The sequence below is a fragment of the Strix uralensis genome, chromosome 1, assembly GCF_047716275.1.
Source record: "Strix uralensis isolate ZFMK-TIS-50842 chromosome 1, bStrUra1, whole genome shotgun sequence".
NCBI lineage: Eukaryota > Metazoa > Chordata > Aves > Strigiformes > Strigidae > Strix > Strix uralensis.
Window position 1 is genome coordinate 123,485,722 of NC_133972.1, and position 17,982 is coordinate 123,503,703.

Here is a 17,982-nt window from a genome sequence, read left to right on the forward strand (position 1 = left end):
GACCACAGTGGTGGGGAGGTCACTGGGCCACAAGTATCTTGGAAAGGGACAGCAAGTGGATTGTGGTGGGTGAACTGGTGGGAGCTGGATTATGAGGGGAGCTTTAGGATTTAGGATGGAAGGAAGGAAGCCAAACACTTGAGGTTGCACCAATCCTGTTTTTTCCTAATCCACCACCAGCCTTTGTATATGTCTCAGCCAATTCTGTTGCTCTGCAAACTAAATAACAGAGGCTGTGTGAATGCGGCCTCCTGTGGGCTTGAGAACTTCATGGCTCCAGAGGTGTCAGTTCAGTGCCAGGGCAAAGTCATGCAGGGTGTCGCATCTCTAAGAAACTGGGATCTGGTGGAGGAGCAGAAGTTTCAGTGGCAGTTTGAGATGTCTGCATGCTGTGAAGTGTTGTGTGTAATCTCAGACTAGGATCTGGCCTGTACCTTGGGAAGCCAGGAATAGGGACAGCCTTTGATACCATATGCCTCCTTTATGGCACAGGAGGGGAGAATAACAGTAAAGTACTGTCCATTTATCAAGGTGTAATATAAACACACATGTTAGTTCAGCCATTCTGTGTCTTTCTTGATAAGCTATTATTCAACAAGAGTTTTATTTTACAGGAGATTTTGTTCTATATTCTCTTGTAAGCTGCCTGAGCCTTTCTTTTCTGTTATGGAGTTTGTCTTTGCCAAATGGTTTTTCTTTCTCTGGGTGCTAGTAACAAATAATATACTTTCCTTTCCTCCTTTTTCCCTTTCTTTTTATTTTTCCCAGCCAGAGGTGGTTGTGCCTATTACTGTGGCTTCCCCTAAGCTCTTCCACCTAGTCCTCCGCTATGTCGGCCTGGGCTCAAAAAGCTCTAAAGGGAAGATCTCAGTTGCTGAGGGAAAACATTTTGGCACTAATTATACTTGTAAGTGAATTAATTTTCTCACTAGGCTTGCCTGTCGTCCTCTGTCATACACCAGCATTGCCATTCGAGTACTTGTCTGCATGAGTGTTTTTCTTGTAGGACTTTAGTATGGTGCTTGCATGGCTTCTAACTGTTCCTCTATTCAGCACTTTACGGCTGTTTTTGTTTATTAACTTCCATTTTTCAGAATGAAGTGAGGATAACTTTGAATGTGGAAAAATCAAACCTCTACTTATTTCGTATTATCCTGAGGTATATTAACCCTGGAAGTGAAACAGTATCTGGTCGCATATCTGCTTGTCAATCTCGGCCTGAAACAGGTAGGTGCAACTCAGTGGCACAACAGATCAGATGAATGTTAGATCAGAGGAGACTTTTCAGGGTGCACCTAAATCAAATTTGTAATGTCGCTTAAAATACATCACTTTTAACAGTGTCAGTGCTTTTGTGCTTTTTCTAATATATTTTGCCATGTAATTGATGTGGCTGTGTTTGCATGAAACCCCTGCTTACAGTAGTAATCACCATTGATTTTTTCAAATGTTTGCCAAACTTAGTACTTTGAGTTCTGCACTTGGAAGCTCTGAACTGTGTGTTTTATGAAGCTTTTAAAGAAGGGATTACAGCACTTTTTTTGGTTTAGTTGCCTTTAATATTTCAGTTTAAAGGTGGCTTCTGACTTCATTCCATGAATAACATTTATTTAATGATGAATCCAATCTACCAAGTTAGCTCTGATTACAGACCTCAACAGCATGTGATGCCTTTTGGGCCCTGATAAAAGATAAGTACTCTATGTCCTTTGAATGATAGAAACATACCAAGCCTGTGTGCAGAATTATCTCTTATTATGACTAACCTCAGCATACTGATGGGAGCTAATGGAGTTTAGTCATAGATCCTTTTAGTTATTTAGAGGAGACAAAACTGAAGACTTCACAGATACCACTCAGCAGAGTAGCAGCAGTTTGTGGTCATGTCTGGCTTATATTGCCTGGAAAGCAGGGAACCAGCTTTTGTCTGTGTCCAGGGGCTTCAAAGAGGACACCATTAATATTCGTAACAATTTTTCCTCACGACTTCTCTTTGCTAAAGCATACCACAGCTACATCTCTGTCGTACATCATCTCTGCTCAGAAGTTACCTTCAGTTACTATCTGTAACTAAACATTTTAGATGCTACTGAGAACTTCCAGTATCTGAAATATTTGGCTGAAAGTCACATGAGAACAGGCCTTGCATCAGCTGAACATATTGTGAGTCAGTGCAGAGACAGGTTGAATGGAAAAATCATGGAAGGAGAAAGTGAAGAAATGAGCATTTCAGAATATTGCAAAACTGACCATTACGGGGGCAGAGCTCTGCCTTTCTGAATCAATTTGCTCAAGACTAATAAGAACAAAGACAACAACCACTGCATAGCTCTGTAGATTACTGTGTGTGGTTGAATGCAGTGTTGATACGTATTGACAGAAAAGCATTGATCAGCTCCTGTTAGACCAAGTTTAATGGATGAAATCATCGGTCCAACACACTAAGCAAGTAGAGACATTTTACACAGTCCCTTATTTTTTAACTTAATTTTTTTTTTTTTTGCTGGCAGGGGCTGCTCAGAGCAAAGAGTTTGTCTTCCCACCCAGCAAGGAGCCAGCTTTTGTCACAATCCCAGGAAGAAGCTCCGCAGAGCCTTTCTCACTGGTTCCAGGCACGTGGACTGTCAGTATAATGGCAGAGGAAGTCCTCTTGGTAAGAAAACAATTGAGGAAAACAAATGCTTGAAGGCTGTCGTGATAGTGTTGCTCTGGAGTTATTTGCTGGGAAGAACCCTGCAAACAACTGAAATTCAGCACCAGTGAAAAGAGTACAGCAGCAGAGTATCATTATGAAAATTTACAGTTCTGCCTCTTATTTAATTTTTTTTCTTCTCTGACTTTCACCTGCTCTAATTTTTCTTGTGCTTACAGACTTTAAGTCTATCCAGAATCTGTACCTTCAAAGAAAAAAGTAATACTAATATACAGCACAATTGGTTGAGCATAAATGCTCACAGAAATTCGTAATTCTTACATATCAGGTGTTGTATCTAAAGCTTGGCTCAGCCACAGCTGACCAAGGTCTTAGTTTCTTGACAAAAATTCTTCCAAAATGTGTATAAGATGGACTGCATGATTAGCAGGTCATTTTCTTAAATGTTTTTATCCTCCCATCATTACTCTCACTTCCTGAAAAACTGAAAAACTTTCTGACAGAGGTTCTGAGAAATTGTTATAAAGAGACAAATTGTTTGAGGTGATCATTTATGAAAAACCTTAAAAATGTATGATCATCAAGACAGCATGCTGAAATTCATATAGGGTTAACAAGCAGCCAGTGTCTTCAGTCATTAAGCCTGGAGCGCTGTTAAATTTATGGAATACCACATTATATGTTACTAAAGAGCTTGCAAACATATTTCTTGCTGAAAGTGACAGTACTTATTGTGCCTGTTTTTTTTACTAATACCTTTGTAAAGGAATTTCTTAATGATCTTAGCCCAGCATGTTCTCACAATAACAGTTTTTATATATAAGTTCTAATATGTTAATTTAAGTAGGCAAGGCAGAGCAAAAATACACCAGCTTTTGAAGCACATCTTAATAGATTACATGGAGTATTTTTGTAAAGTCACCTGGGATACGTGAATCTCCCTTGTGGAGCCACGCGCAGTTGAGATGTGCACGTGGATTGCACTCCTGGGTGAAAACCGCGCCCAGCCGGCTATGTGTTACCAAGCCGTGGGGAGGCTCCTTTATGAGCACTGTCTTGTACTGATGGGAGAGTGGCTTCAGAGTTTCCCTGCTCACAGGGCAGCTGCCTTCGTTCCATCTCTATGAAAGTATAAATAGAGTTAACATTCTGATGTTAATGGCCCATGTAACAAAAAAAATAATCCATATATTGCAGATATCCTCTGTAAAAATTATTTATGTGATTGGTTTTGTTCATTGCTACATTGTGAAAGTCTAGAGATGTTTCTTCTGTGATTTTCTGCATGGCTTGCATTGCTGTATTCTTTGTTCTTAGGATTATATGGTGCTGTTACCTAGTGATTACTACGAAGCATCCATCTTGCAGATACAAGTTACAGAGCCTTGCACCTATTTGGGACGTGCTTCAACAGAGCAGTCAGTATATATGCTACAGAACAAACCAGTGCCTTGGATTATTTTATTATTTTCCTGCTGCACTTGAAAACAATAATAATCCTGTGTTTTGTTTGGGTTTGTTTTTTTATGTAAGCTGCTTGCTCTATCAGCATTTGCCATTGGGCAGATTTTCCTGTGTCCTTGGTTCAGAGGCAGCGTATTTCAGACACGGGGGAGAATACAGAAGAATACTTGTGCGACAGCCAACTCCTGATCAACCAGTGATGACCCATATCAGTGGAAGAGAGGTCAGATTTCTGAGGGCTAATTGCAGTCCCATCTGCACTATAGACTGTAAACCTACTGGACTAAAACGGTTGCAGTTTTACAGCTCGGGATTTGCAGATCTGTAACTCATCCCTGAAACAGACTCTGCGCCAAGTTCTGCATTTTATACAGAACTATGTAAACGTATCAGTGTAGGCAAATTTATAACTGTGACTAGAGTGGACATTTCACTCTGACAGAAGTATTTCATTAAATGAAAATCCCTCTCCTTTAGATGTACTGGCTTGTTCAGCATACTGTTTAATTGCTGCAGAAATGGCATAATGGTTTGTCAGCAGAAATGGTGTACATACATCACTGTAATATTTTTTTCTTAGATAGCTATACTTAAGTAAAAATTGCTTTACTGAAAAACAAGCAGAAGCAATTATGCCACTGCTGTATGTCCACTGAAAGAGAAACGTGTTTTATGAAATGAAAAGTTTTACTAGAAGTGTGTTTTGTAAAAATAAGGTATTTTATCAAGTAGGTGATAATTACATGTGAAATGATTATGTCCTCTGTTACTGGACTTGGATACTGCTTTTAAAAATACCAAGTGCAACAAGAATACTTACATGCCACAGGCCCTGGTGCTTCATCACTGATGCATGTGCAAAACTTTACTGGTAGGAATAATTGCAGTGAAGTCAAGAGGGCTGTTGACAGTATTATTTACATGTTTAAGTGTTTGTAGCCTAAGGAAATATTGAGAAAAATTTGTTTAAATTTGAAAAGAATTATATAGCTAACTGTAGCAAAAACCTCTGTAACCACAGCACTTTCCATGCAACTACTTCAAAGTATTTTGCATCAAGTATTGTGTTAACCAATTCGTGCAGGTAAACTAAAAGGAAATCTTGATGCTTCAGAAAGTGTCACTTGGCTGTTTGCTGGAGAGATGCTTTCACTCTTCTTAGGGAATCAATATACAGCACTGCTGTTGTAGAAACTGTGTTCCTGGAAATATTTTTTTCAGTGGAAAAAATAGCTTAGAGATGACGGTGACAATTTTTTAGTATCATTGATGTTTACTTATTGGTACTTTCTACTGGGGAGAAGAGAAATAATATACTCATTTCCTAGGCTTATTTTACAGCCTTCCTAGAACTGTTATAATGGCAGCTGTTTCTTAAACTTGGTTGACTCTTATTAGTGGACAAAGTGATATTTATAAGCATTGCTTCCATTCTGCTGGATGTGTTTTGCTGAGACATTACAAGATTTGCCCTGGACTAATGCTGACTAGTTGGCTTGCAGAGCAGGACAAGGCAGCTTTCTGCAAGAAAGGAACTGAAAAATCTAACAGTTTTTTTCTTCTTCAATGATCTTGACCTAGGTCAATTTACAGATGACCATAAATGTTCCTCAGGTCGGTCGCTATGTTCTGGTTTTTGAATATGCCAATGAAGAGGATCGGTTATACACTGCTGAGGTAATAATACATAGCCCTGGACCTGTCACTGAAGGCAGAGTGAGAATATATAGTTGTAAATACAGGTAAGAATTTCTGAGTAATCACTAAATGATTAAATAAGCATTTGAGATATAATTATACTTTTTATATATTTGGATCCATTTTACTATGTAGATTGTTTGAATTTTAGGGTGGTTTAAAAGCAAGTACATGATTCTGTGAGTATTGTACAGATTTTTAATTCTCTCTGTGCAATCAGCTCGTTAAATATTGCTAGTGCTTCAGTGACATGTTTTCCTATACAAAGGGCAACTTTTTTATATCCATTCATAAATCCTTATAAAGTATTAATCTCCATGTCCAGTGGAAGAGCGTCGCTGTTGTCTGCAGATACCTGCACTGTTTTTATTTAGTTAAAAGTGTGTCCAAGGGCTTTGGCTATAAAGAATGTAGCAGCTAGTTCTACAAGAGCATTCCCACCATTTCTAGCAAGATCTGCTGAAGCAGAAGTATAAAGGTCTCTGATGAGTGTAGCCATCCTCTCTGGCTGTTAGGCTGTAGGCAAGGTCTTCAGCTGAATGCTTGTTTATCCTTGTTGGCTACTGAGGTTACTGCAGATGTTTCTGCACAAGAGATTTTGTCTGTCCCGAGCAAAATTGTCTTTAACACTTGAGCAATTCACCTTATGACCCAAATTAGGATTGTGATCCTGCAGATCCTGCAGTTTGTGCCCTTGAGAGAGCCTATGCAGTGCCAGGGGACTACAGACATGCATCTGTTTTTCCCATGAGTCAAGTGTTTGGCCGATTGGAGGCTTAGAGATATTCAGGATGAAATTGCCCAGTAAGAAAAATAATTTTCATCAGCGTGTTTGTGATATAGAGCAGAGCTATGTGGAGCAGTGACCTTGTCAGGTTATTGCTGGGGAAAGCTCTTATTTTAGCCTGTTAAGTAACACTTTGAGTGCCAAACTACTTGCTATAAATCTTCCATTTTATTGCTTTTTTTTTCTTCCCAAACATGTTTTATGGACTAATTTTTAACATATTTGTTTGTTCGTATGATACACTAAGAACTTGTTTATGAAAAGACAAAGAAAGCCCTTGCTACTTCAATGTAGCAATGCAGTAAATCCCTTCTGTAGCCATTCTGCATGAAGCTAATGGTCACACTACAAGTAAGTTGCTGTGTCAGCTTTCCAAAGCAGGAAGCAACAAGTCTCTTCTGTTAAAAAATAAATCAAGAAATGACATACTGAGGTACATGCATATAAGAGTAACTTGTAGAATCAGGAATATATTGTGCCAGGCCTTCTTACAGCTCTGTGAACTTGATGATTCCCTAAAAAGCATCATAAGAGAATAAAACATCGCAAACTTCCAGTGAATCACAAATAAGGGACCTATATTTCTCTGGTCTTAAATGTCTTTAGCCCTGAGCTCTCCTTATTTCTGAGCTGTGCTCTCAACAGGAGTGAAAATTCCACATTCTCTGGTTCATAGAGGAGAAATAGAGAAGCAGTTGTATGGTGGTTACAGCTTCTCACCCATGGCATGCTGGCTGGCCTAACAGAGCAGAAGTGCAGAAGAAAGAAAAGAAATTAAAGCCATATATAATTTCTCTTTAGCAAAAGGGAACTGTTTCTACTCTGGGCAAGTTGCAGGGGTCATGCTCCCTGAACAAGACAGAGTTCAAAGGCTTTATCAAGAATCTTCCTCTTAGTATGTATTTGTCTTTACCAAAGCCAATCAAAGGTAGTCAGTAAGAGGCAAACTTACATTTTTTCACTTGTACTGAGGAGTATCTCAGTGTACAGAAGAGCTTTCTAAAATCAAGACCTGCCCAGCTGCCACTGTGTGGGTGAGAGCTGCTGATCCACACCATCCACGGCTTGTGGCAGAGTGGAAAGCAGCAGCTGGTGTGTGCTGGTCCCTCAAGGATCACAGCCCAGGCACAGAATATTAGTTACACGCCATGTTACGCATCTTGGAAACCTCTGAAGGCAGCATGTGTGTGTATGTGTCTGTTCACATCTATCTGTTCATTGAGGTCTGGAGGTTTGGGCTCTGGGTAGGTCAGCCCATGAAAGACAAGCAGTATTTTGTACATGGTACATCCTTTGCCTCAACAGCGAGGATACTGCATGTTCACCAGTGGCCAAAGGTAGTTGTTACCTGTGATCCAGCAGGACAGCTAGGCACCAGTGGTGAGGCTAGCCAGAAACTAGATGGCTGACCTAGACAATAGCCTAAACAACGTTGCAATGCCAGCACATTTTTAACCTGGCTTTCTGTCTCAGTTTCCTTTGTCGCAGTGTTGTAGTTGATGACAGGAATCGCATTGCAGCCTATGACCTTCTAGCAGATACAAAGATACATCTTAAGGCATCATCAATTAATTTTCTTCTGGTAAGTTTTTGTTTTCTTCTCCCTTTTGTAATACGTGTTCCCTGAGTGGCTAAAGAGAGATGCTTTTCTCCCTGTGTTCACATGCTGTGTGGTAATGTGTGAAATTATGTGTATTAGATGCTTAAAGATGTTTTTATATATATAGTCAGAGAATACTGACGCAAATTTCAAAGATAAACAGAAATTCTCCTTTCTTGGCAAGGGTTTTTCCAACTCTCTTGTGCTTTATTTCAGTTTACCTCTCTGTTCTGCATCTAAACTTTAAATTAAAAATCTTCTAGTAGCTTTTATATGTCTTTTTTTTCCCCCTATCTTTCACTGCTTTTAAATCCCCAAAACCCATGTGGGAGTTTCCTGGGTCTCTTACAAAATTCAGGTAATAAATGCATTCATTTCAGGTAATAAATGCATTTATTAATCATAGAACTTCAAATACTTTGAATGAAAAGCCTTCACTGCCCTCTCTTGGCCACCCCAGGAATAAGTTTTTCTGAATACTGAATTTTCTATGTTGTTTCTGTGTTCCATTTTAGAAACACAAGGTGAGTTACAGTTGGTTAAAATCTAGAGTTGAAACACAGCTATAAACATAGAGTAGTTCTGTGGAACTATTAGGAGTAACAACTGATACATGCTTTCTTCATTTCATAAGGCAGTGTTCAATGTGAACAAACACCATTTAAATTGTCTGTTAGCTCCCTGCAGCAATTGCTGTGTTAAAAAGATCCACATCGAAAAGATGTTGCTATTAGTCTCTTGTGCTAAGAATCTCTGTATTTTTATTTCTAAATTCTAGTTTTCATTCTGTGGGTAACTTGCTACAAGATAAATTTCAATATTCTCCTGAGATACAGGAAATATTTCCCTGTGTTAAATGTAAAGACTGCATTTAGCAAAAGACAGGAAGGAGGGGGAAAAGAAGATCTTCAGGTATATGGACACTAATCATGGAGCAGCAGCTTTGGAGTTGAAGACCCATGTGTGACCCCTTCTCATGTAGACCAGAGAGGCAAAGGGGAACCACCCCAACACTGGAGTTCAGAAATCTGGTCTAAATAAAGGGGAAGTGGGGTTCTTGAGGTCAGCTTTCAAGTGGGGCTCTTATGACTTGGTAGTTTTTATCTCACACTGATGCATATGAGCTGTCTAAACCCAGACAATGTTTCACACTGATTTTTTATCTGCTCATAAAGTGCAGTTCAAGGCTTCAGAGTCTACCCTTGTTCTGCTGTAATGAGCTGGAGCCCTGTAGGTCATTACATGCAGGACAGGCACAGTGTTTGCTGCCCAGAAAAAGGGACTTTTAGCACTCTGCCTTCTAGCTTATAGAGGGTTTCTAGTTTCTAGTCCCTGTTCACTACTGCTAAAACACAAACTGAGCTGCTTCTAAGCTGAATCACTTTGCACATTAATGAATTCTCCCTATGCAATTTTTATTTCTATGAATACATGGTGGTAGTTTTCTTAAAGCTTATCAGGCATCTTTATCTCCTTTCAAGTAGTTCATGCACAAGTTTTGTAATCTACATTAGATATTTTGTAAGTGCAGGTAATAAATTTTATTAATGAAACCGTTTTGTCTACCCTCAAGCCTTCCCTTATGTGCTTACCACCATGGCTACAGCAGGACTACCAGAGCTTCATTTGCTCATGTCTAGTTTTAGTTTAAAAAGAAATCATATGAGGTCTTGTTGGCTTTTAAAATTAGTTCTGAATCTATTGGGAGAAATCCTGGTGTCACTGAATCTCACTCAGATGTACTTTGTTCGAGCAAGTGTTCATGTCTGCATTTCAGAAGATCTAGGAATTCCCTCAGGGTCTCTGACACCACAGATGAGGGCTTTTATTCACACCTCTGTATGCTCCTTGCCTAGCTTCTGACACTGCAAGCTGGTCTTGTCATTCCCATTGCCATACATATACTTACATTTTAATTTATTTAACTTCTGAACAGCCAACAGTCGCCTCAGAAGGACAAAAATGCTATTCAACACTAAGGCATTCAGGTGCAGAGAGGTAAAGGGATCCAAAATCTTGTGGGAAGTCCATGACAGAACATGGCTTTCGGCTCAGGCCTCCCCATCCTAAAATTAGGCTTCATCCTTCCCGTCCAGGCCTGGCGCAGTTATTTATGATATTAATTGTTAATTATGCCTTTTGCTTATTTTTCAGCACAAGGTTTGTATTATATCAGCTGAAGAATTTTCTCCGGAATATGTGGATCCTAAAGTACAATGCATAGCTGCTTACAGAAGTACCCATGATGGAAGGTAACTTGCTTGGTTTTATCCTTCTTATTTTCTGAAGAAGACCTTGAAAGGCAGACTAAATGGTATTTTATTTTCAATGAACCTTTGCCCAGTGACTCACAGGTGATTTGTAGGCCACTTTTGAAAAGTAGTATTTGTAAAAAAGCTGAAGTGTTAGTGTTAATCTAGACAGTCTTTGTGCAGGATTTTGTTAACACTAGCCTCTTCCTGGCTTGTCTGAACTACTGAGTGTTGATGCATTAGACATCATGCATCTTTCACACTCTGTCCAGTATGATAGGTGTCCCAGCTGGAGAAACATTGCTACTTCAGCAGCCTGAAAAGCTTGCTGCTCCATCTGGAGTTTCATTCTGCAAATTACTGCTTCAGCTGTTCCAAAATGGCTTTGTCATTAGACAGGGAATGTGACTGCCCTTTCAGGCACAAATCCACCAGCTCAACTTGGCAGCATCAAACTACTCAACATGTAAACCCCCGCTTCACAAACAAGCCGTTCCCTTGTCCATCTCATCATGGGGCCCGTATGGTAGGTGTGATCTCAGCATTCACACCCCCCCCAGCAACACCAGGTGATCCTTCTCCTCCATTGTACTTGTATAAGGATCAGTAATTAGAGCACTCATATACAGCTTGGTTGAGCCAGGTTGATGACTCTTTGCTTGCTGTGAAGATCTGAACCTGAATTTTCACTTCCCAAGTGGTCAGGTTTGGGTTCTGCAAGGACACTTGCTCTGTCATGTTGAAGCTCTTCCCCTCTCCATATGTTTTATTCTTTGGACCAGGGAGGAAATATCACTGCAGCTTCCAAATTAGGGGGCCCCACTTTTCAGTTCCTGTTGCACTCCCCAGGGTGTCCCTCGTGATGCTACTCCTAAGGCTTTCTTCCTACTGATCTGGCAATGGGAAGGGTCTCAAAGTAAATGTCATTTGCAGGACTTTGGAGGCAGAAAGAGTTGGAGACTGTGTCTAATAATTTTCCAGACGGTAGCTTCTAATATAATGGTTGAATTGAAATAGAAAGCAGAAAAATCTGGATAGTAAATTGGATAAAAGCATGTGACTGCTGTTGGCTTCCAAGCATTCGTAGCATTGAATCACAGCTTTAATTCTCCTGCTCAGTGTTACAACTGAGAGCAGACTTCTAAGACTGAAGATACTTGTCCTCACACCAAAGGTGGTTTGCATCCTGGGCATTTATATTATGAGTAAAATGGGGGAAAGAGGCTGGGTGACAAACTTGGTGTAAAATAAAGCTAATGTAGAAATGTACAAAAGCTAATGTACCTTTTCCTTTGGTTTTGTGTTGTGGTTTTTTTAATCTCGTTATATTTGCATAGTTTACTGTATGTTTATGTTCTGTTATTAAGACCATTATCTGGCAGCATTTCTGCTTTCCTGAAAGTGTTTCATGTTCACCAAGCTGAAAGATGCAGAGTCTTGGCTCCATTTAGCAGTATTATAAGTGGATGCTGCACATGATTTCCCACACAAGCCTGGCAAATATGTCTCAATCCTGGCCCTGAAACATACTTGCCATTCCAGTTCTGGGCCTGTCCTGAGCAAAGATCAATCACTGTCTGTTGAGTACTTATGAGAAGTGAACAAATACTATCAGAAAACCCCCCAAACCATTTTTTCTTGCAGTCTTGGAAAATACTTCTGTCATTCAGGTTCTTCAGAATTAAATATACCAAGGAAGAAATAGTTAAACACAGCAGTGAATGAATAAGGATGCTTTCAAGGAGCACTGTTATTTATCTTGGCTCCAGTTCTACAAATATTTGATTGTATACTTAACTTCTAAGTACTTAAGTAGTCCCATTGACTTCAGTGGGAAAACTTGCATGTTTAAAGGATACACCTATGTAAATATTTGTAGAACTGAGAATTCAATGTTAGTATAGATTCTGGTAAATGTAACTAACTGCATTAACTAAAATTGATTTAATTTTTTAACACTCTTGGTTCCCTTAGGTTTCATCTTCCTTAGCAAACTCGTTCCATTGAAACTGTTCAGGTTATGGAAATTTTGAGTGAATAAAATCAGTTAATGTACATTTTCCCCTTTGGGGGTTAAATCCGTACCTCTTGTTTTCGTTTCCTTTCTGATCACTTACATAGAACCCAGAGAGTAAGAGGAGTTACTATTGCATTATTAATTGTAATACAGTGCAATATATTGACTTTTGTGAGTTGACCACTTTTCCTTCTATGATGCTTAAGAAATTCTCCTGGCCTCAAGAGTAATTACTGTAATTCTGTGTTTAGTGCAGCATGCATTTCCTCAGTGTATGACACTCCACCAGCAGCTTTGGTTTTGGATGCATTCAAGGATGGGAAAGTTTCTGAAGTACGGAGAAATATACTCTATGATCCACTGAGTGCCCCTTTACCTTCCAACTCAGTTAATGGAGTCACCTTGACACCATTACAGGTATGTCATATTTTGAAAACTTTGTTCCCGAGTCACAAAGTATGTTCTTAGTAAAGTTAAATAGATTAAACACTTTAAGAGAATCAGAACTGAATGATGTGATATGATCAAAATGTTGCAGACTGAGTAAGCCACAAAGACAATATACAGAAAGAGAAACAAAAATGCCAGCTTCTTTCTAAACTATGCAGTAGCCTCACAGACTGCAGAACATTAGAGGTGTTTGGCATGCAAACAGATAGGGGCGTGCAGTTGTAATGCCATATTTTGAAGATATTTAACTTTCTAAGAGATGCTAAGCCCCCTCTCTTTCACTGCAGGTAGGTGGCACAGAGCACAGCTCATAAACCCCAGAATATTTCATGAAACAAATATACTATCAATCAGATCTGTTCTTGTTTCTGCAGAACCAGATTACCTTGAGTGGCAGAGTGCCCCGCTTGGGCAGATACGTATTTGTGTTACATTTTTATCAGCCAGCATACCCAGTGTTCCCTGTGCAAGTGCGTGTGGATGCAGGACATGTGTGGTCAGGTGAGCATCTGAATTTGAGGTAACCCCTTTCCTTTCTCAGCATTTTGGCACATGGAGCATTTTTTGTCGTGTTTTTCCTTCTAGGTTCCTTCAATGCTTCATTCTGCCCTCATACCTCTGGCTGTCGGGATCAGGTGATTGCAGAAAACCAAATTGAGCTTGACATTTCTGAACCTGAGGTCTCTGTTACAGTGATGATACCTGAGGGAAGAATGCTGGTTCTGGTACGCTTATTACATAAATGAACTTTGAAATGTTATTCTTAGTTTCACCATTCGTTTAGAGATAGATTCAAAGATGAAAGCCAAAAAGAATTTATTGTTGTGTTTCAAATTTTTAGGATCTTGTACACTGCTTCTGTTTTATTTTAAATTTTTAAGACACTGTTTTTATTGTACACTGCTTGTAGCATCACAACTCTGGGGGGAAGATAAGAAGTATATTTTCCTATTTTTTTCAGTTAAAATGTTAAAGATTTTGAGAAAATCCAGAACACATAATGAAGCAAGATTTAAATATATAAATGCCTTAGCTTGTGTCTTTTGTTTTTCTCTGAAATTTACAATTTAGCTTTCTTGTTGTTTTAAGGAAAATGTCTTAGTTGTTCCAGCAGACATCTACAGTTACAAAATTCTTGACAAAAAGACAGTGGACAAGTCATTTGATTTTCTCAGCCAATGTGGAGGAAACAGTTTTTATATTGAGTAAGCATCGCTTTCTAAAAAAACCTGAAGAAGCTGGGAATTAATATTACTTTTACTCTGTATTAAAGACATACATATAAAATCCCCATCACTGTGCTACGTTAAAATGCTTTTCATGGCTTATGCTGGCCCATTAAATTTCCATGAGTCACTTTTCCATGACTTTCTATTGTAAATGAAATGTAAAGGCAGAGCTTTATTGCTCACAGTACAAAAGAGGAAAATCTATGTCATCTTTCTGTCTTTGGTATTTCCATCTTTGGTATTTGGTATTTTGCTTGGCATGTCTGAACTGATATGAATAATATACGCACTTTCTTTGAAAAAAATTCTCTTACCTGCATGTTCAAAGCCATTCACCACTAGTTTAATTAAAGTATATCCTAGCATGTGTGCTGATGCCATCCTTATGTCAAAGAACTGTTTGAAAGACAGGACCCTAGTTTACTGAACCACTGCAAAGCATGCTCATAACAATTCCTAAGTGCCAGTACTTACGTGATTTATATTTCAATTTAAATAGCCCAGAAGGATCATCAGCCTTCTGTAAGGACTCTGTAAGGTCACTAGTGGCTTTCTACAACAACGGAGCCCTGCCATGTAATTGCCATAGCGCAGGTGCCATGAGTCCTACTTGCAGCCCCTTGGGAGGACAGTGTATTTGCAGACCTAATGTCATCGGTCGTCAGTGCAGTCGATGCCAAACTGGCTACTATGGATTCCCATACTGCAAGTGTAAGTACATGCTCGGACTTATTCAGCACCTGACTTCACCTTTTATTTAATTATCTGATTTTACTGCGTATGTACTGCTGCCTCGCTTTTCTCTATAGGGCTTGATCCTATGAGAGGCTGGTTGAGCTATCTTAGATTTAGCATAAGCATAGCTTTTAGCTTAAGGCAGGAGTAACCCCATTTCCTTAAAGCACACCTGGTTCACAACGGAGTGTACCTTTGCATGAGTTGTCTGATCAGGCGTAGTAGGCTTTCAGTTAAACTGGTTAAAATCCAGATTGCCACTCTTTCAGTCAAATGGATTTTTCTGCACTGACTGCTAAATCATTTCCGTTATTACTGTTGTATCCCAGTTTACACCTTCAAGGTTTTCCATAATCAGAGACACAGCATTCCTAATTCCTCATATTCTGATGTTATTCTTAATAACACCAGCAGATTTATAGTTTACACCAACAGTCCTCAGCCGCTTTCCCAGATATTATACTCGATGTTTATAAATGTTACTTTGTAAAAATGGTGCCCTTAACACCAAAACTATTTTTTAATCCTTGGCAGTTTTGGGAAGTGATTAATCATGCTTGTGGTGAAGTTAAGCAACCAATCTATGGAAAAGAGCCAGGCACTAAAGCTACTCTTTGAAATGACTCTTACAGTCATGTAGTTGATTTCCATGACCCTGAGCTTAAAAGTAGGGAAAGAGAGAAAAGAATCATGTCCTTTATACATAAAGGTTGTGTCTGTTTCATATGCAAGTTCAGTAAGAGTTGATCATTGTAAGTCGAGGTGTGATTGATTTGTACAACATTTTCTTTGACCCAGTATGCAACTGCGGGCAGCGTCTCTGTGATGACGTGACTGGTAAATGCATTTGCCCTCCGCGAACTGTGAAACCAAAATGCGAAGCGTGCGAGAAACATTACTTCAGCTATCACCCTCTTGCTGGCTGCGAGAGCTGCAACTGTTCAGAAAGAGGAGTCATTAATGTGGCAAGCCCAGAATGTGAAAAAAACAGTGGGCAATGCAAGTAAGTTTGGGTTATGTGTGTTATAAACAATGCCCGAGTGGTTTGCTTCACTGTTCTTTTCAGGTATTTGGGGGGGGATGTGGGAAACTTTAATGGTGGTGAATAGGGGTTTAAGCAATGCTTGGCGATAGTGAGGACTCAGCTGTTTCAGGGACACCTGCAGTGTTTTAGTGGAAACTTGGTTTGTGCAGGTAACTAATGGTGGGATTTTGGATTCCTGGGGTTGCATTCTGTTTGCCAGTGATGTGCTATGTGTCTCATGGTAAGTCACCAAATCTCGGTCCAGCTCATATGGCTTACCCAATGTCAGTTAGTAGCAGACCTCAGATCAGAGCTACTGACTTCTGGACATGTACATCATTTGTAATGGTGAACATTTTTTCCCAAATTCTTAAAACTTTGCAGTTGACCTTCCACAGTCTGATGTCTGGATTTAAGTCTAATGATGTTTTTAAGTACTGTAAAGCTTGAATGTTTGCAATAAATTCTGAGGAACTTTGATGATAGGTGCTCTGTCTATGGAAAATATGGTTCCATTGGAGCCATAGGTGATAACTGCCCTTAAAATTATGCCTTCTGTATGACATGCTTATTTTTCTGTAACTCTGAATGCTGAGATGAGAATAAATTCTTTAGTTTTATTCTCTTATTTACATCCTCTAAAATAGGTGTAGCATACAGCCACAACCATAGGGAATGATCTTAAATTCAGATGCTGTCATATTAGTATAGTTGAACATTTCTATTACTTCCTCAGGGAGATCGAGTCCTTAAATAGCAAGTACAAATACTTGATAGCCAATAGGCTGTGTAAGGCCAGGATTAGTTCAGTCTGATTGGTTTGGCTGCGTTAGGGTCTTAACAAAGAGAAATTTTTCCTTCCTGCTCTGCCATTAAGCCTGTAAATACAATAGAGAACACTAACTTTTAGAGGATGCTCATATTATTTCCTGAATTTAAATTATTTTCCTAAGTCTGTCCTTTTCATACAAAGTGAATAATTAATTGTCTTATCGCAAGAGCAAAACCAAAATCTGTCTTAATATTTAGAAGTTGGGGTTCAGGGTTAAAGGGTAGCATATTCTATATCTCCTGATGCACTCTCAATCTGATTGGTCTTTGCTTTCATTTTCCCCATACAATACAAAATAAAAATAAATACTATGCAAAAATACATCAAATAAATAATTCAGTCAAATAAAATCTAATACTTCAAAGGAAGGGTTTAGCACATTTCTACTCTAGTAAAATTGAGGATAATTTTTGCAGAAATAGTCACATTTTCCGTTTCAGTGAAAAGCTGTATTGCCTGTTTATAATGGTGTTATTTTTCATGTGCAGCCTAAATGGAAACATCAAAGAAATGACAGCATATTGGTAAAAAGTTCTGAAGGAAAATTCGACGTTTAGCAAATACTTTTGGACTGATTGCTGAAGTATATAGCCAACTACTAAATTCTGATTAATACTTATCCTTCAGTGGATTACATGAAGTTCAAAGTCCCCATCCAGCTCCAGTTATCTGTGTGTGGGGGTGATGTATTCAGAGAGACTCTGAGAAACCTCGCCCACTGTTTGTTGAATTGAGTAATTGCTTTCATATATTACATGAAGGGCAGTCTACCTTGTCCGCATTCTTTAACTGTTTATTTCCTTTAAGTTAATAGTGTTAATGCACATATGAATTTGGTGCTGAGAGCCAAAGGAGACTCCACCAGCTTGCTGAGACTTTTAAAAATTATCTTATCACAACTGAAATGTAAAGATGTGGATGGTGGTGGTGACAGACATTCCTTATCAGTGGATCCTTACTCTCTTCAAATATGCTTTGGGCTGGTGCAAACAGTTTACCAGTATAGGCAGGAGGAAGAAGGGTCATCAGACCTACGATTTCACTAGTTTTATCAGACTGTGCAAGTTTCTTGTAAAGGTAGGATCAAGTAGCTGCTGCCATGGAAAGATGTTCTCTTTTATCTCAAGCCTCGTTCATAGTTTGGTGTTGGTTTTTGCATCTGCTGTAGTTCACCTAAACAATTCAAGGCATTCAGCTTTCACTGTGAGCAAAGTGGATTGTATCCTTTGTGAACAGTTGTA

General features: G+C 39.1%; 1 protein-coding gene across 1 annotated transcript in view; it reads left to right on the top strand.

Moving 5' to 3' along the window:
• LAMA3 (laminin subunit alpha 3) overlaps positions 1–17,982 on the top strand; it is a 119,517-nt gene that overhangs the window by 52,288 nt on the left and 49,247 nt on the right. Inside the window, exons 21-33 of the mRNA XM_074879676.1 lie at positions 1,095–1,227; positions 2,511–2,653; positions 3,971–4,071; positions 4,187–4,340; positions 5,699–5,859; positions 8,076–8,184; positions 10,357–10,454; positions 12,723–12,888; positions 13,296–13,422; positions 13,507–13,646; positions 14,011–14,126; positions 14,650–14,861; positions 15,684–15,888. Coding sequence (XP_074735777.1) covers positions 1,095–1,227; positions 2,511–2,653; positions 3,971–4,071; positions 4,187–4,340; positions 5,699–5,859; positions 8,076–8,184; positions 10,357–10,454; positions 12,723–12,888; positions 13,296–13,422; positions 13,507–13,646; positions 14,011–14,126; positions 14,650–14,861; positions 15,684–15,888 — 1,865 coding nt within the window. The remainder of the gene's footprint in view (positions 1–1,094; positions 1,228–2,510; positions 2,654–3,970; positions 4,072–4,186; positions 4,341–5,698; positions 5,860–8,075; positions 8,185–10,356; positions 10,455–12,722; positions 12,889–13,295; positions 13,423–13,506; positions 13,647–14,010; positions 14,127–14,649; positions 14,862–15,683; positions 15,889–17,982) is intronic.